This window comes from Electrona antarctica (genome assembly GCF_951216825.1).
Source record: "Electrona antarctica genome assembly, chromosome: 3".
NCBI classification, from domain to species: Eukaryota; Metazoa; Chordata; class Actinopteri; order Myctophiformes; family Myctophidae; genus Electrona; species Electrona antarctica.
In genome coordinates, this window is record NC_136808.1 from 8,894,055 (window position 1) to 8,914,600 (window position 20,546).

The 20,546-nt window shown below is 45.1% G+C and overlaps 1 protein-coding gene across 1 annotated transcript in view; it reads right to left on the reverse strand.

Annotated features, from left to right (window-relative positions):
* The window catches only part of lrrk1 (leucine-rich repeat kinase 1), a 141,446-nt gene that overhangs the window by 29,616 nt on the left and 91,284 nt on the right, over positions 1-20,546 (reverse strand). The window contains exons 27-31 of the mRNA XM_079496474.1: positions 15,165-15,334; positions 12,407-12,604; positions 10,310-10,449; positions 9,474-9,611; positions 1,476-1,670 (exon numbers count right to left, since the gene is read on the reverse strand). Of these exons, the coding sequence (XP_079352600.1) occupies positions 1,476-1,670; positions 9,474-9,611; positions 10,310-10,449; positions 12,407-12,604; positions 15,165-15,334 (841 nt within the window). The remainder of the gene's footprint in view (positions 1-1,475; positions 1,671-9,473; positions 9,612-10,309; positions 10,450-12,406; positions 12,605-15,164; positions 15,335-20,546) is intronic.

The following is a 20,546-nucleotide window of genomic DNA, read 5'->3' on the forward strand; positions in this document are numbered from 1 at the left end:
GTTTGACTGACAAATATTGACATGCTTGGCTTTTTCATGTAACATTTATACCGTATAAAGTAAACTAAAGACACATGTTTGACATGAAAACAGTTTCTCCTCAGTGCAAAGCTTCCCTGCACGGTGTTCCAGTGATAAGGTCTGTTTGTAGGCCAACCCTCCCCTCCTCCACCACTGCAAGATTTACAGTGGAATTTTTGGGCATTGGGTTTTTTGGGGGGGATAAATTAGGACAATAAGCTCTGTAGAAAACAACCGCTTATGATATTAACACGTTTTGTTCCACGAGATAATCTCCACAAATCGACAGGCTTTAAAAAAAAAAAAAAAAAAACGTTTTGAACCACACACAATTAGAAGTAAGTGGTATAATAATTAAAAAAAGGACATGGGGTCGTTGAGGTCATTGGGCTGCCTGGCGTAGCAGTGTGAGCACGGAACCAGACCAGAGTCTAACTTTGAAAAGGACTGTCATGAATATGCATTTAACACATTCAGGACGGGAACGCCTTTTGTTGTTTTAAGCATTATGTTATACTTTAGCTACTGGAAAAGCTACGAGCTTGTAGATCTGCTATTCTTTTGAAAAAACGTGAAAATATATATTTTCAGATTGGGGGTCGGCGGCCAAATACAGATAGTTTTTGGGGGTCCTTGACATGAAATAGTTTGAGAACCAGTGATATAGAAACATGGGGTTTTTCAGACAACTGTCATGATCTGACATTTGTAGAATCTGTTCTCAGGTCTAAAGGGTTAAGATGAGGATTAATGGTCACACAAATAATTGTGACTAATAATTGAATTGTGTTTTTTTTGCATTGAACAATGAAACGTTACAATTTGTATTTCTGTTTGCCTTTTAGGCTCCGTGATCATAAATCACATCAGGGCAGATATGACGAATAACTTAAATACAAAGAACGTTACATTTTTGTCTTTCCAACAAATATATATACAAAATAGCAGAAATAGTTTGTGACGTGTTGTAAGCTTGTAGACCAGCTATTTTCTTGTAGATCTACTATTGTTTTGTAGAAATATTTTCAAAATTATTATACATTTTAAAACTTTGATGCCAACACTTTTGTACTTTTTGTACTTTTACTCAAGTACATTTTACTTTTACTTGTAACGGAGTACATCTACATTGCAGTACTGATACTTTTACTTAACCCATTTTGGGCGGGAACCCCTTTTGGTGTTTTAAGCATTACGTTATACTTTAGCTATTGAAAAATAGCAGATCTACAAGCTCATGAGCTTGTAGGTCTGCTATTTTTGAAAAATAGTGAAAATGCGGCACAAATCTTTGAAAATTGAACATATATTCTTTCAGAAGACTTTTTTTTATTTCGACATCAGGCCTAAAATCATTTGAGTACTTTTCCCACCACTGACTGTAACTGTCTCCACTGATGGAACCATGGTGGGTTCCTCTGAGGTTCTACTGACCTTCTCATGGTTCTACTGACCTTCTCGGGCTTGGTGTCCCAGCAGGCGGTCAGCATGCTGTGGAGGCAGTGGAACTGGACCTCCTCGGGGCTGCCCAGCGGAGGTCGCACGCCCTTGGAGAGCTTCTTGGCGATCTGCAGCTGGTGGTGACCCAGGGCGGGCCTCCTGCCAGACAGGAGCTCGTACAGCACCATGCCGTAGGAGAACATGTCCACCTGGTTGGTTGAGGGAAACGAGGAAAGAAAGGCTATTATTAGGGTTGATTTCATCACCTAAAACTAGGATGAACACAAACTGTGGGCGGCCGTGGCTCAGGGGTAGAGTGACCGGATGGTAACCGCAAGGTTGCCAGTTTGAACCCGGGCTCCCCCAGAGTTAGTGTCAAAGTGTCCTTGAGCAAGACACTGAACCCCTAATTGCTCCTGATGTGCTGGTTGGTGCCTTGCATGGTTTCCCCCGGCATCAGTGTATGAATGTGTGTGTGAATGGGTGAATGTAATGCACAATCTATGTAAAGGTGTATGAATGTGTGTGTGAATGGGTGAATGTAATGCACAATCTATGTAAAGGTGTATGAATGTGTGTGTGAATGGGTGAATGTAATGCACAATCTATGTAAAGGTGTGTGAATGTGTGTGTGAATGGGTGAATGTAATGCACAATCTATGTAAAGGTGTGTGAATGTGTGTGTGAATGGGTGAATGTAATGCACAATCTATGTAAAGGTGTGTGAATGGGTGTGTGAATGGGTGAATGTAATGCACAATCTATGTAAAGGTGTGTGAATGTGTGTGTGAATGGGTGAATGTAATGCACAATCTATGTAAAGGTGTGTGAATGTGTGTGTGAATGGGTGAATGTAATGCACAATCTATGTAAAGGTGTGTGAATGTGTGTGTGAATGGGTGAATGTAATGCACAATCTATGTAAAGGTGTGTGAATGTGTGTGTGAATGGGCGAATGTAATGCACAATCTATGTAATGGTGTGTGAATGTGTGTGTGTGAATGGGCGAATGTAATGCACAATCTATGTAATGGTGTGTGAATGTGTGTGTGTGAATGGGCGAATGTAATGCACAATCTACGCCTTGGATAAAGGCTATATAAATTACCATTTTAACCCATTAAGCCCTAAGACCAGATTCTACAAATTACTTCTAAAATCCTGACAGTTTTCTGAATGTTAGGGAGGGACTAGTGGAGAAGAGATCCAGTAGAACTAAATGTCAGGGAGGGACTAGTGGAGAAGAGATCCAGTAGAACTAAATGTCAGGGAGGGACTAGTGGAGAAGAGATCCAGTAGAACTAAATGTCATGGAGGGACTAGTGGAGAAGAGATCCAGTAGAACTAAATGTCAGGCAGGGACTAGTGGAGAAGAGATCCAGTAGAACTAAATGTCAGGGAGGGACTAGTGGAGAAGAGATTCAGTAGAACTAAATGTCAGGCAGGGACTAGTGGAGAAGAGATCCAGTAGAACTAAATGTCAAGTAATGTTATGTTTGGTTGTGCTCTGAAAAAAGCAGATCTACAAGTTCTACAAGATCTACAACAGATTGCAGCGCTATTTCCAACATGCAACCATGAAGTGTAAAATCTGTCATTAACGACGCCATCAAGGAAACGCCAAAATACATTTTCGTCGACAAAACCAGCTGTTGATTTAGTTGCCTAAAAGCTTAGGATATTTAGTCGACTAAAACCAGACTAAATTGGGGTCCCAGAGTAGATAGAAATGTAATTAAATGGGAGTCCGTAGCCTGTTGCATATAAAACTGGGGGTCCTTGAAAGGAAAATAGTAAATCTTCTCTTATGGGGGTCACTGGTATATCTTTTCAAATGGGGGTCCGCAGGCTAATTCGTGTCAATTCGGGGGTCCTTGACATGAAAAAAGTGTGGGAACCAGTGCTGTCTAGGGACTGGGAGACAGGTCTGCCCACTCCGTTCCATGCTTTACTTCTCACACCACAGTTAAGTGCACTCTGTCCGTTCCTCATTTATAACCACATCCTCCTGAAACCCTAATCCCTAAGCCCCCCCCACCCCCCCTCCCCTCTCTCTCTCTCTCCTTCCCCCTATCTCTCTCGCTCAGCCAGGTCCCTCGCTGCATCACATTACAATACCCAGACCTCATCAAAAAGTCTAATCAATGCCAGGGGAGAGAGAGAGAGAGCCTGCTGTGGGCTGAGCTCAGCGGACTCTCAGGGATATATATATACAGAGGTGGTGGTGAGGGGTGAGAGGGCTTATGGAGATTCTCTGTGTGTGCTCCTTTGAAATGCTTCCCCGCAGAGGCAGGGGGGGGGGCAGTAAAGAACCAATTTCTCCAATTTCATTCCTTGTACATGCATGGAACTGTAATGATACTGTAATGTACAATAACCACAATAAGACTAACGATTCTTCATGTTTCTGTAAACTGAATATTCTTGGTATCGGGTGAGAGTATCAGGATTTTCCAAGTACCGAGTACGAGTACATGAATAAATGAATACACGAGTACATCAGTACATCAGTACATGAGTACATCAGTAAATGAGTACATCAGTACATGAGTACATGAGTACATCAGTACATGAGTACATCAGTAAATGAGTACATCAGTACATCAGTACATGAGTACATCAGTACATGAGTACATGAGTACATCAGTACATCAGTACATGAGTACATCAGTACATGAGTACATGAGTACATGAGTACATCAGTACATCAGTACATCAGTAAATGAGTACATCAGTACATGAGTACATCAGTAAATGAGTAAATGAGTACATCAGTACATCAGTACATGAGTACATCAGTACATGAGTACATCAGTAAATGAGTACATCAGTACATGAGTACATCAGTAAATGAGTAAATGAGTACATCAGTACATCAGTACATCAGTACATCAGTACATGAGTACATCAGTACATGAGTACATGAGTACACCAGTACATCAGTACATCAGTACATGAGTAAATGAGTAAATGAGTAAATGAGTACATCAGTACATGAGTACATGAGTACATCAGTACATGAGTACATCAGCAAATGAGTAACTGAGTACATCAGTACATCAGTAAATGAGTACATCAGTACATCAGTACATGAGTAAATGAGTAAATTAGTACATCAGTACATGAGTACATGAGTACATGAGTACATGAGTACATCAGTAAATGAGTACATCAGTACATGAGGGTACCAGTATTGGTATCGAAGCAACCCTACACTAAAAACATAATTTTCTTCAACACTAGTCACACAAGAACATGGATCTATGTGCACGCACGCACGCACGCACGCACGCACGCACGCACGCACGCACGCACGCACGCACCTTCTCCTCTTCGCCCATTAAAGTGTCCTGGTCCATGTGGTACTAATCAGACAGTAGAGCAACATGCTGCCTGCTGAGAGGAAGTAGCCAGTCATAACAGTCAGCCCAGCGGACTATAAATCCTCCGGAACGACAAGCTAAACAAACAGCGGAGGCCAAGGTCGCCCGTCAGACCCTCTCACTCTGCTGCAACACCTTTATGTTGAAACTAAAGGCCAAGGTCGCCCGTCAGACCCTCTCACTCTGCTGCAACACCTTTATGATGAAACTAAAGGCCAAGGTCGCCCGTCAGACCCTCTCACTCTGCCGCAACACCTTTATGATGAAACTAAAGGCCAAGGTCGCCCGTCAGACCCTCTCACTCTGCTGCAACACCTTTATGTTGAAACTAAAGGCCAAGGTCGCCCGTCAGACCCTCTCACTCTGCCGCAACACCTTTATGATGAAACTAAAGGCCAAGGTCGCCCGTCAGACCCTCTCACTCTGCTGCAACACCTTTACGTTGAAACTAAAGTCCAAGGTCGCCCGTCAGACCCTCTCACTCTGCTGCAACACCTTTACGTTGAAACTAAAGGCCAAGGTCGCCCGTCAGACCCTCTCACTCTGCTGCAACACCTTTACGTTGAAACTAAAGGCCAAGGTCGCCCGTCAGACCCTCTCACTCTGCTGACTCCACCAGATTGCGGCAGTATTGAGTTCCCAAGTTCCCTCCTCCTACCTTGATCTGGTCTCTCTCCAAGCATAAACGATGAACCCGGAAGCAGAGGGACAGAAATCTGATATCTCCATAATGATTTCGAGTTTTAGTCCCGTTAGGTTGTATTTACATTTACGCTGTGGCAGCGCTTCAATATGTCATCAGTCTCGCCTCTAGCGGGCCATGAATATGGAAGAGGCCATATCGCTTCCTCTCACAACATACACACACACCCCCTCACGGAGCTGGCATACATATACATACATTATAGTCCATTTATGACACAAAATGTGAATGCTTGTGTGATTAAATTCAACACGGCGACCCGGGATAGGATCAGGCTGGCATGCTTGTTCGAAGATAAAGAAGAAATGATGTTTAAACCAGCGACATGATGACACGACACATAATAGGACACCGACTCCACCGAGATTACTGTCACAACAAACAAGGTTAAGGTTTGGTATGAGTAGTGTAGGTACCAGCGCCCACCGTTCTGTATGCTGTGTGTTAAGGTTTGGTATGAGTAGTGTAGGTACCAGCGGTCACCGTTCTGTATGCTGTGCGTTAAGGTTTGGTATGAGTAGTGTAGGTACCAGCGCCCACCGTTCTGTATGCTGTGTGTTAAGGTTTGGTATGAGTAGTGTAGGTACCGGCGCCCACCGTTCTGTATGCTGTGTGTTAAGGTTTGGTATGAGTAGTGTAGGTACCAGCGCCCACCGTTCTGTATGCTGTGTGTTAAGGTTTGGTATGAGTAGTGTAGGTACCAGCGCCCACCGTTCTGTATGCTGTGCGTTAAGGTTTGGTATGAGTAGTGTAGGTACCAGCGGTCACCGCTCTGTATGCTGTGTGTTAAGGTTTGGTATGAGTAGTGTAGGTACCAGCGGTCACCGTTCTGTATGCTGTGCGTTAAGGTTTGGTATGAGTAGTGTAGGTACCAGCGCCCACCGTTCTGTATGCTGTGTGTTAAGGTTTGGTATGAGTAGTGTAGGTACCAGCGCCCACCGTTCTGTATGCTGTGCGTTAAGGTTTGGTATGAGTAGTGTAGGTACCAGCGCCCACCGTTCTGTATGCTGTGTGTTAAGGTTTGGTATGAGTAGTGTAGGTACCAGCGCCCACCGTTCTGTATGCTGTGTGTTAAGGTTTGGTATGAGTAGTGTAGGTACCAGCGCCCACCGTTCTGTATGCTGTGCGTTAAGGTTTGGTATGAGTAGTGTAGGTACCAGCGCCCACCGTTCTGTATGCTGTGCGTTAAGGTTTTGTATTGCCATGCTGGCTTACGGTGGACATTTTATTCAACATTGGGGAATATTTTGTGAAATAAAAACTAAAAACACACACACACACACACACACACACACACACACACACACACACACACACACACACACACACACACACACACACACACACACACACACACACACACACACACACACACACACACACACACACACACAGTGTATAGAAGAGTATAGAAGAGAGATAGTCACTTACTCACTTGTTGTGGAGGCTATATTGTCTTCCATGAAAAATATTTCGAAGCGATGTTAAACTCTGCATGGCTCATTTCCATGCGTCACAGTCAGGGACCCTGCTGACGATTTGGTGGTCCACTGGTTACCCTCCTACTGCATATAACAGCGCTGCATGATCTCAGGCAGATCGGCTGTTTTGCCGTTTGTGAGGACGCACACATGGGCGCGCGTTATTATGCGGCGGAGCCGCAGAGAAAATTATTATCATGAGAGCCGGTTTGGCTTTTTTGGCACATTATATGGCCCCCTCGGCGTGCGTATTGTGCGCGCGTGAGAAATGGGAGGTGTGGCGTGGTGCGTGGTAAAAGGTCAAATTGCGTGACTGTCACTCTCAAAGCGTGAGACTTGGCAGCCCTGCGCTCCTCTCCTCCTCCGTGCAGGCCTACACTCTGTTTGTTTTGAGATTCCTCCCTTCCCCATGTGTCACTTCCTCTACTAGTAAACTCTGGTGGCGACATCAACCAGTCACTGACACCTGTCAATCACCCCTGTACCAGACCCGTTACCTTTCATACATGAATAGGAAAGAACAATAACCCATTCAGGCCTGACGTCGAAATTTAAAAAAAGGTCTTCTAAAATCATGACAATTTTCTGAAAGATTTGAGGCACATTTTAACGATTTTTCAAAAATAGCAGACCTACAAGCTCGTAGCGCGCCACTCGGTGGCGCGCTATGAGCTTGTAGATCTGCTATTTTTCAATAGCTAAACTACAACATAATGTTTAAAACACCAAAAGGGGTTCCCGTCGAGAATGGGATAATATTCTCACAAACAGTTTCCACATGTTACATTTCTCTTTTTCAAAAGAATGTACAGAAAAATAAAGCAGAATGACATTAATAATGTGCTTTTGTCACAATAATATGCTGTGTCACGTCTGCAGTGCATCACTCTCTCTAGCCACTGATGCCTTCGAGGTGGAGTTATCTAATCCCTGCAGTGCATCACTACAGTCCTGATATCCCTGCACTGCATGAGAGTACAAAGCCCCAATAATCAATAATGCAACTAAAGCTAATTCCTATACAGTTGTTGTGGTAAAAGCATGCAATTTCCGACGATACAAATCAACAAGAAAAATCATAGGAAGGTGGAATCAGCTGAGAGATAAACTAAACACACGAGAGAGGACCACTTACTTCCAATTAATCTATACAGACACATCATGGCTGAAAAATACTACATTTTTAGACATTTAGACTTTAGATGCGAAGACATGCCGCAGGCGCAAGGGGCCAGTGAGGCTATTCAACGTTGAAGCACTGGGCCCTAGTGGTAGGAGGACGGACTACAGGCGGACCCGTGGATTCATGACTGGGAAACCCCGTGCAGCTGGGCTTTAACATTGAGCGCTCGGTTGCACTTCCGCATTTGACCACCAAAATTTGGTGGTCAAATGCGGAAGTAGACGTTCTGAGACGGTAATTCCGGCAGTCTTCCGGGTGCTTCAAAACGCCACTGAGCAACTTCCACTGACATGAATAGCTGGGGGGGCGGAGCTTCACGCCAGTTCAGTCTCTATCCTTTTATATACTCTATGCGCAGGCGGGTCGAGCTTCTAGTCAATGATACAATTATAGCAACAAAATATGTATTGTACATGCAATAAATGTTAGATATTTAGTACATGAAGGGACACATGCATTCTTTAGTGTGCCTGAGCGCTAGGCTAGGTCATTCTTTAGTGTGCATGAGCGCTAGGCTAGGTCATTCTTTAGTGTGCCTGAGCGCTAGGCTAGGTCATTCTTTAGTGTGCCTGAGCGCTAGGCTAGTGCATTCTTTAGTGTGCATGAGCGCTAGGCTAGGTCATTCTTTAGTGTGCCTGAGCGCTAGGCTAGTGCATTCTTTAGTGTGCATGAGCGCTAGGCTAGGTCATTCTTTAGTGTGCCTGAGCGCTAGGCTAGTGCATTCTTTAGTGTGCATGAGCGCTAGGCTAGGTCATTCTTTAGTGTGCCTGAGCGCTAGGCTAGTGCATTCTTTAGTGTGCATGAGCGCTAGGCTAGGTCATTCTTTAGTGTGCATGAGCGCTAGGCTAGGTCATTCTTTAGTGTGCCTGAGCGCTAGGCTAGTGCATTCTTTAGTGTGCATGAGCGCTAGGCTAGGTCATTCTTTAGTGTGCCTGAGCGCTAGGCTAGTGCATTCTTTAGTGTGCATGAGCGCTCGGCTAGGTCATTCTTTAGTGTGCCTGAGCGCTAGGCTAGTGCATTCTTTAGTGTGCCTGAGCGCTAGGCTAGTGCATTCTTTAGTGTGCATGAGCGCTAGGCTAGGTCATTCTTTAGTGTGCCTGAACGCTAGGCTAGGTCATTCTTTAGTGTGCATGAGTGCTAGTCTAGGTCATTTTTTAGTGTGCCTGAGCGCTAGGCTAGGTCATTCTTTAGTGTGCATGAGCGCTAGGATAGGTCATTCTTTAGTGTGCCTGAGCGCTAGGCTAGTTGCAGACAGAAAGTACCTTTTCGTCATAGACGATGCCGGGCCGGACCTCAGGAGCCTGGTAACCCGGCGTGCCTTCGACACCCAGTGCCCCCTCGTGGAAGGACTGGCGAGAGATGCCGTAGTCGGACAACTTGATGTTGACCGGATCGTCCACCTGAAAAGAACCCGCAAACACGGGATCAGTGAGCAGACTGGAGCAGAACCTCAGTGTCAATTATCTAGTCACTAGATAATCCTGGGCGCTACACTCCCTCTGCTAACCTGGGGAGAGCAACGGACTGACCTCATGCTTCCTTCACTGCATGAGGAGTCCAAGCCGCTTCTTATCACCTGACAGGGCGGGAGTTTCCCTGGTTGGACGTAGCGCGTGGAAGGAACATGTTATTCCAACCAGTTCCTTTCCCCTCCATCAGACGCCCCGGCTGGCTAGGGGGAGGCAGTATAGAGACCAGGATTACTATGTGAGGGCACCTACCCTAGGTGACACGGGGAGAACATGTGAGGGTACCTACCCTAGGGGACAAGGGGAGAACAAGTGAGGGTGCCTACCCTAGGACACACGGGGAGAACATGTGAGGGTACCTACCCTAGGGGACACGGGGAGAACATGTGAAGGTACCTACCCTAGGGGACACAGGGAGAACATGTGAGGGTACCTACCCTAGGGGACACAGGAGAACATTTGAGGGTACCTACCCTAGGGGACACGGGGAGAACATGCAAACTCCACACACAAAGGCCCTTCGTTTTTCTTTAGTTTTCGTCAGTGAAAAAAGGTAGTCGATAAGTCATTTTCCATCATAGTCGACCAGCGACCACACCAGGATGTTTTAGTCATAGTTTTAGTCATACCTCCAACGACCACACCAGGATGTTGTCAGACTTCAGGTCACAGAAGATGATGTTCTTCCTGTGCAGGTACGCCAGGCCAGCCGCGATCTGATAGGCTGCCTTGAAGGTGAACATGTGACCCAGAGGCATGTAGCCAGAGCCTATCAGTGGGAAGAACAGAGAGCATGTGACCCAGAGCCTATCAGTGGGAAGACCAGAAGTCCTGTTAATGCTACACCAAAGCATGACACGTTTCAGGTGGAGACATTAATTGACCTATAGCTAAGCCCCTCCCCAAACTGCTATGGTCCAATCAGAGCTAAGCATAACATGGGTTAGACAAACCTCTCCACCAATAGTTTTCCTATGATAAAACATTGTTTTAAAAAAGAAACGTCACGCACATATTTTCCCAGTGCATATGGCAGGCCTTGTTGACGGATTTGGAAGAGATTTTGAAGGTCTGGTTCCAAAAATGAACCAGTATTTAATGTGTAAAATCCATGATATTTACCGGCTGGAAAGTGTCCAAGTGGGAGTGTCTAAGTGGGAGAGGGCGGGGCTTAGCTAAAGGTGAATTATAAAGGACCTCATTGACAACAGCCTGAATAAGCCCAAGTCACACAAAATAATTAATTATGTTTTGTATTTTGTTTCTGTCCGGAAGAAACCACCTAACTCCTAACTCCTAACTCGATAGAGATTTTAATCCATTTAAGACCGATTCTAAAAACGCCTTCTAAAGCCTGACCTAAGTTTTCTCAGGTCAAAATTCAAACATGTATTCAATTTTTTTTTGCTACTGTATACTATACACTGTACAATAGCAACAAGAACCCCAGAAAAGGTTCCCTTCCAGAAGGGATAAAACACCAAAAGGGGTTCCCGTCCTGAATAAAACAATGACATTAAAATACAAGAAATAAAACAATCAATGCAAATAAACAAACATGATGCCAATATAGGATCATCTTAAAATAAAATAGATACATTAATAAATACAGAAACAGGAGCAGCTACAGTAGATGTAAGATGAAGCAGATGAAGTCTTGTAAGCATTGAAATAATACATTGATCTACTGTAAGTGACATTAAGGGCAGGTTGTTCCAGTCTGACGGTGCTTTGAACTTTCTCTGTTGAGTATGCCTTAGACTCTTAGAGAATATGTTGATGTATAAATTGGTCTAAAGATTATGTCGTACTCTCTCTCGACAGACTGTTGAGTGTTGACTAACGTCAAATGGAAAAGAGGGTGCTGTTTTTCATTTATATTTTGACGCCGGGTTCTCAGATTGATTATGTAGTAATATAAAGCGTGTTGTATTGCATTTTACTGACTGAGTTTGGAAATACACTCGCCCTCCTTGTGCAGAAACAGGAAACAGACACCATCCGTTGCCATGGTTACCATCACGCAATTGTGTTACCTGTTATTTTGTTTGTACAGTTATATTGCATTGTATCGTGTATGTTTGTGACATGTGGATTTCATTAATATGGAAAAAGGAAATACAGCGTGACTGTCAAAAATGACATGTCATATACATCCATGGTGTTTATAAATCATTGTGTTAAAAGTTGTTTTGTTTGTGTGGTTTCATAACTTTCATTTATAGTTTTTTTCACGGTGGGGTAAATAAAGAGCCCTTGTGAACATCAGTTGGAGTGTTGTCTATTCTGCATCAGATGAAGATTGTTTAGGAGGAGTTTATTTATCATTTATTTGTGGTGGTACTTACATTGTAGGTCGCGGTTTCCATGCGGACAGAGAACAGGGCTGCACAAGGCAATCGAGTCTAGATCGGCACAGACTCGCTCTTGAGGGCTTTATAAGCCACTTCCACTCAAGGCTGCTTGGTTTCGGACGACACTTAATATGGCGCAGCCTCGCGTGAACGCGCATATCGAGGGCAAGTGTGTAGAGCGAGTGGCGAGGAGCTGGTTTCAGAAAGGGGGATAGGGTGCAGCTAGGGCACTCCAATGCCCAGCTTTGTCCGTCCCTGGCTGTGTCCCTTATGTACAGTATGTATGTTTAGGGTACCAACAGGGGGCGCTTTTGCACCACTCACTTCAGACAGGTCGGATTTTGATGTCCTATATTAATACAGAGTCATTACCTTTGTAGTGGTCCTCCAGGACAGCGTTGAGGGACCCCAGGGGGGCCAGCTCCAGGGCGAAGCAGAGCGGGTGGATGCTGATGCCCACCAACGGGACGATGCAGGGGTGATGCAGGGAGTGCAGCATGCTGGCCTCCTGGCGGAACTCTGAGAAGCAGCGACACGCGTCCACCGACTGGATGTGTTTCACCATGGTGTCTGTGGAGGGAAGGACGCGCACACGCAGACACACGCACACACACACGCGCACACACACACGCACGCACACACACACACACACACACACACACACACACACACACACACACACACACACACACACACACACACACACACACACACACACACACACACACACAGACACACACACACACACACACACACACACACACACACACACACACACACTGTGTCGCATGACTGAAGTAAGGCCAGGTTACAACTACTCGCATGCCTGAAGTAAGGCCAGGTTACCACAGTACCACACAAGCTGAATTCAGGTCAAAAATACCTTTTTCTCCTGCAATGTTAATTGGCTTCACGACGCCATCAAGGCACCACCAAACATACATGTTTGTTGACAAAATGAACTGTAGATTACTAAAACTAAAATCTTAGGATAACACTTTGGTCCCAAACAAGACATCTTAAAATCTACGTGTGAGATTTGCCATGTGGTGCGGTGAACCTTCATGTTCCCAGGAGAAAGCCCCCCCACTGAGTTCGCTGACCCCATGACCTTTCCTGTAGTAAAAACTGTCCAGTTCTACATTACATTATCTCAAAGACTTAATGAGCAGATCGTCATGAAACTTACCGTTCACATTCATGCTCCCCAGATGTTGATCCATAACCACTTGATTTGATTTGATTTGTATAGAGCAATACATTAAAGCAAACAAAAATAAACAAGGGGAAGTGCCAGGAGGAGGCAAGAAGACCTGGGGGATTATACGAGGCCTCTACCTATAAAACACAATAAAGACATTATAACAAGATAAATCATTTCCAGAAGACACGATTGCATGTCTTCCGCCCCATGACCTAGCTAGCCTCTAGTGCCACCAGCAGGTCAAAACGTAAATTTTGCACCCATCCTTCTGTGTCTTCTCTTCGGGGGAATGGGGTCATGGCTACGGATATCACTTCCAGCAGACAATCCCGCAGCCAGGCCACATCATTTAGCTATACGGAGGCGCCCTGAGGCGTTTACCAGGCCAGCGTGGAGATACAATCCCTCCATCTGGTCCCCCGTGGTCTCCTCGCTGCTGGGCATGCCTTGAAAAGGCGCCCAAGGACGCATTGTTTACTAGGTGGCCCAACCCCTTCCTTCCAGGCAAAGGCGCGGCTCCGCTCTTTTCAGCGGGTGACCGTCACTGAGCTTCTCACCCTCCTGACAAAAAAAAGCTTTGACGTTTTGGATTCCTGCATCCCACGACCCACATTATGCAGGCAATATCGCTTTGTTCCAGTTTGATGCGTCAAGTTTGTAAGGACGCATCAAAGCCTCTAGGGGCAGGGCAGAGATTCTTTACACCCTTCTGGCCACAAAATGACAGAGAGGGGAGTGTGCTGGCCTTGTGTCTGTGACCAGTAAGTGACGCATGCACGCACACACACGCGCGCGTGCGTGCACACACAGATCAATACTAAAGCGCACATTCGATCCTAGCGATGTCCGACAACTCCACCATGACTCCTGTCCCACTGCGACGGATTTATAACCTGCCTCGAAAAAAATAATAGCACTGATACCAGATTTATAAGCAGCCTCGTTAACCCATTCAGGCCTGACGTCGAAATTTAAAAAAGAAAGTTTTCTAAATCATGACAATTTTCGGAAAGATTTGAGGCACATTTTAACGATTTTTCAAAAATAGCAGACCTACAAGTTCATAGCGCGCCACTCGGTGGCGCACTATGAGCTTGTAGATCTGCTATTTTTCAATAGCTAAATTATAACATAATGTTTAAAACACCAAAAGGGGTTCCCGCCCAAAATGGGTTAATGGTTAATGTGGTTAAACGCTAACGTGACATGGATGCGTTCCAGGTCTCAATGGATTAATAGCAAATAGCAATGCCGCTTAGAAAAACAAAAACAAATGGAAGCCGAAGTCTAAGTTAAGGGCGTTGTTTTGGTGGAAGCTGTGCTCTAAGTTAAGGGTGTTGTTTTGGTGGAAGCTGTGCTCTACCGTGTGCTGTGGAGATTTAATTTACCTCCAAGCAATAAACCTAAAAAGGGCCACTTCACCCCTTTTGCAACCAGAGCTCATTTTAGTGATGTTTAGGACGCAAGAAACACTTTCTCCTGGGGTTTTTATGTGTGTAATAACGGTATGTTATTTTAGATATTTTAGTCATGACGCCATTCCGACATGGCTGGGCTGCCCTGATGAAGAAGTTCTACTGGATCTCTTCTCCACTAGTCCCTCCCTAACATTTAGTTCTACTGGATCTCTTCTCCACTAGTCCCTCCCTAACATTTAGTTCTACTGGATCTCTTCTCCACTAGTCCCTCCCTAACATTTAGTTCTACTGGATCTCTTCTCCACTAGTACCTCCCTGATATTTAGTTCTACTGGATCTCTTCTCCACTAGTCCCTCCCTAACATTTAGTTCTACTGGATCTCTTCTCCACTAGTCCCTCCCTAACATTTAGTTATACTGGATCTCTTCTCCACTAGTCCCTCCCTAACATTTAGTTATACTGGATCTCTTCTCCACTAGTCCCTCCCTTCCTGTGTCACCTGTGTACCTGTGTCACTGTGAATGGTCTGCTGTCGACACCTCTTGAAGTGGAAGCGTTTGACAGCCACCGGCTGCCTCCTGTAGCGAGCTCGGTAGATGATGGTTCCGCTGCCGCCCTGGCCCAGAATGTCTGTCTCCTCTGTGGAACACTCCAGCTGGGCCTGCTCCAAGAAGAGGCTGAAGCACACACACGCACACACGCACATGCACATGCACACGCGCACACACACACACACACACACACACACACACACACACACACACACACACACACACACACACACACACACACACACACACACACACACACACACACACACACACACACACACATACACACACACACACACACACACACACACACAGAGAAAGGACATTTGCATAACCTTGATTAATTCCATTAAAACTAAATCCCTGTCCCTTGCCATGACCTAACCTGTATTATGAATACAACCATATCATAATCCTTAAGTACAGGAATAGGCCTGTGTTTTGAGGGGCGCCAGCCCCTCCTATATACAGCTTTACTGGTTGTGTTGTTTGAACAAACATTAAAAATGCCATTGACAATGAACGGAGAATTTACGTCATATATGTCTGAGCAAATTGGCATATGTATGTTGGTGGGAACCCTGGCAAGGGACCACCATTCTTGATGCTGATGTATGATAATTAGAGCCCCCCTCACTTCACACGGGTGTGATTTTTCCTTCTATACAGATTGAAGCATGTTGCAATATTCTACATTATAATGATTTTGATATATTTGCACTGAATTGTTCAGAAAGTGAACGCACAGATTCGAGAGACACACTCAACTGATCGCCAATCAATATCCCTGCATCTTAAAACATCTATCGATAAATGCACCAAGTCTCAGTCTCTCTGTCTGTCTGTATGTACCGGCACGTCTGTAATCCACGTAACTCGAGAACCGTTCGCCCCACAGACTTCAAATTCGACTCACGCGCTCCACACCAGCACGGGGGGTGCAGTGAATGGGGTCGAGTCGGTCGGACCCACGGTTGTCCAGAACCGCCACAAAAAGGCCTCTGCCCGGGCTCTGGACAGGGCCCCCTGCCCAGGGTCCATATGGAGCTGGCCTTTTCTGACATCATTCTGACGTCTGCATAGACTCCATATTTGGGCATGCCTGACAAAGAACTCCATATATGGGCATAAAAGGGATACAAACATAATATCTGGGTGGGGCATTCATTTCCAACTACCATCGTTCTAAGTAGGCCAGTGCCAAACGGGCACCGCTCTAGTATCTTAAAACATTAAAAGAATATATCTGAATCTTAAAACAAAATCTTAAAATATCCCTGAATCTTAAAACAAACACATCAAAATGTGTTTTTCTTTCCTGACCCATCAAAGCATGCGCAAAAACAATCAGAACAGAATATAACTATAGCGTAAAGTACATTTACCCAAGTAGTGTACATAAGTACAATTGTGAGGTATTTGTACTGTACTTGAGTATTTCCAATACTCTTACTTCTACTCCACTACATCGCAGATGCAAATAATGTTATTACTCCACTACATTTATTTGACAATTTTAGTTACAAGTTACTTTGTAGATTATGATTATATTTATTATTAGTACAAAAAACTGTATACCTGTATATGTACCTTTTCGGTTATTCTCCAAATATCCCTTACACATCCTATATTACAATTGAAAACATGTGCCCAAAAGCACGCACAGGAACAAAAGGCACCAGCTACTACGTCACTGACACGCTGCAACACGCTGCAACACACACTGCAACAACACACTAACACGACACAGCCTTACCCTCCGCGTCGATCCACGGCTATCTCCTCATGTCGCGCCGCACGGCCACATTTAACAACACCCGCGTAAAAACTGTCATTGCACTGCCACTAGAGCCGCCTCCCGTCCACACTCACAAACAACATCAATATCAATAATAAACACAAACACGCCACAAGCACCGACACCCCCGCCTAATTTGTTGCCACGTCTATGAAAACAAGCCCAGAAAATATGCCATTCAACACGCTACTTACAACTCGCTTACAATTCGCGGACCTGGCAACACTGCATCCTGTTTTCCCATTGGCTACGGTTGCTTACAACACGCATTTGCACTGCATCTTGGGAGCAACACAGCTTAATGTAGGGGTCACCGATTGCTGTGCTACATCCCCCTCATGTTCTCACGTTTACTGCCACCTGCTGGACGCAAAGCCAACCTCAGACTGCCGAGGGCTGCGGGGGCGATTTAGAGGGTGAACACACAGCACAGAAACGGATGTTGTGGGCGTCCATCTTATGCTAAATAAATAGCGTCAATGATAGCGAGCTAAACCATAGCCATCCTTGCTCTAGAAAGCGCTAATGTTTCCATCTACACCACCGGATAAACAGCAAAGACCTCTGAACATCGCGCGTTGTATCCAAACCATGGAGAGCTCAGTAGATTAGGAGTTATTCAGCTTTTAGTCAGCCTGTATAATGGGAGGTCGGCGGCAGGGCGGTTGCGCAATCCGGTCTAGGATCGCTAAAGAAGGAAAGGCCGAGCCAAACTAATAATGACAAAATAGAAATCAGCGATCCGCTTTGATATCAATAATAAAGCTTATCTGACGGATCAATCCGCCAGGAGCGGAAGGTAATTACATTCCTTATGGCAGTAAGTCTGCACGCACACGCGCGCACGCGCTGCAACACAAAACAGCTGCATACAACGCGTGTCACTGTGGACTTCTGTACCTGTGGACTTCTGTCTCGCAACGCGGGGCAACGCAACTCTGGGATGAGCGGGCCGAAGGCCCGCGAAATTCTAGTTTTATACATTTGAGGACATTCGCATAACCTTGATTTATTCCATTAAAACTAAATCCCTGTCCCTTGCCATGACCTAACCTGTATTATGAATACAACCATATCCTAATCCTTAAGTACAGGTACAAATACTTTTGAATTCCCTACAGACCATACAGACTAAGACGACTATATCTACATTACAGTACTTTTACTTTAGTAAGAGAAATGTGACTACCCTTTTCCACCTTAACCTCAATGTTATCCCAATTTACCGTCAGCACGCGTATGACGTGGCACATCTGGGAAATGATGTACAGTGTGCATTTTGTCCAGAGTGCTCTCCTACTATAGGCTCACAGTATAGCTGCATTCCTGAGCCATTAGCAGCATCCTCTAGTCCACTGAGAGCTGAGATCAGATTCTACAAAGTGTCTTCTAAAATCCTGACAGTTTTCTGAAGTTGTGATGTTTCTATGTCAGTGGTTCTCAAACTATTTCATGTCAAGGACCCCACAATGTATATGAAATTGGCCGCCGACCCCCATCTGAAGATATGTTGTGCTAGGAACCCCCCCAGAAGCAAAGATTTGAGTTAAAAATGTCCGCTGGGAAAAAAGGATTTGCACACATTTTCACGATAAAAAAAAATATAGCAGATCTATAAGGTCGTAGTGCGGCACTCGGTGCCGCGCTACGAGCTTGTAGATCTGCAATTTTTCAACAGCTAAAGTTTCAAATAATGGTTTAATGCTAACGTGACACAGATGTGTTCCAGGTCTTAAAGGGCTAGTCCACATCAGCCCTTTCATGTGGAGCAAAAGGAAAAACAAACCAAGATGGCAGCTGAATCCAGCATTAAAACAATGGTCCAATTGGTCAGGTGCCAATCCCAAACGATGCCACTTCCTTTGAAACAACTAGTGCTCTGGAAATAGTTTCCTTAAAAGGTCTCACATGTGGACATGAAACATTGAAACATTATATCAGCCACTTACACTTAACATATGCTATGAATTGCATTCCGGCACAGTCGTTTTTTCTGTGGTATGAAAAATGACTCGCCACATGTGGTAGCTAGGGATATCCCCGTCATGGTTTTTTTTGCTCCCGATCCGATTTCGAGACAGAGAGAGAGAGAGAGAGAGAGAGAGACAGAGAGAGAGATGCTGCGTGCTGGTGGTCACTGCAGGTTACAAAACAAATTGTACTCATCTTTGTGTTCTGTTTCACATTATTGCTGAGTGACAGTGTGACGCACACACAGGGAAAAGCAAAAAGGGGGTTAGCACGTAGAGAAAATCCATCACTGGGAAAATAAACTCCTCCATGACAGGTGCGGCCGTGCGCCCGTGCCTGCGTAGTGCGCTCATGCATGTGTGGCAGGATGGGCTGAGTTCCCACGCTGTCACAGCCCATCCCCCGCCCACTGATTAGTAGTCTGATTACTAGTGGCACGGTGGCGTTATAAGGCGGCGTGTCTTCCGTATGCGTCAGCTGTCTGTCTCTCTCCCGTCGGTGTGTGAGTGCCACGCCACACTCTTCCCGGCTGGGAATGATTCCACTGACTGAAGTGGGAATTCTAAACTGAGCTGTCCCATCGGGTGACAGCGTGTTGACGTGCACAGCAGTGCAGGTATGTTTCTCCTCTGTCTGTTTAAACGATCATCTGCAGTTATTGTTGGCTCTTGAACTCGACCGACTCTTGTCTCTTTAGCCTCGGGGCTACTGACTCGACCTACTCGCTCCTTTTGGAGCCCTGCGTGTCGGCGTGCGGTGAAACTTCACCACGCCACCCAGTTCTCCTCTTATCTGGTCTGCCGCTGTGGGCATCCCGACGGTGCGTGTCACACTAATTTAAAGCGGTAAGTCTCACTGTGCACCTGTTCTTGCCTCCGTGAACTTTATATTTAAATGCTAGTTTAATACGGCCACCTGTGCTTTCAGGGGCCCGGCACACCCTGCTGCTTTGCTGGGGTTTACCCTTCCGATCCATTATCCACCCCCTCCGCACCACCGTGTTCGAGAGAGCCATATCACACGGCCACTCGCTGCTGGGTCGTTGGTCGTCCGAGGCCGGACCTTGGTTTATGACTCCTATTATCTTGTATTCTCTCATTATCTGAGCTTATATATGTATATATTTATATGTAATTATATATCGTGTACTATATAATATATATATATTTATATTGCATTCGATATCCTATCCTAACCAGAGAATACTGTCATTTTAAAATGCCTCCCACTGAAGTGCTGATATCCCTGCACATGCACTTTATAGTCACCAGCACTTTTAACCACATTGGATGCGTCTATTTATATTGTTTTGAACAGTCCCATGGGTTGATGAATTGACTGTCTTATGGTTTGAATTGTTTTATTGATTTAACGACATAACTGACCAATGCATTTAAATAAAGACTGTTGTATATTTTGTTACACACGTTTCTGCCTGCCTTCATATATATATATGTATATTGTATAACGAATCTGTGTTGGGGAGTCATTACGTGCTCCGGGTGTTCAGTATTGTATCTTAGTAAATATCACCTGGGGCGCAATTCCCCAGGTGGCGTAGTTGGCTAC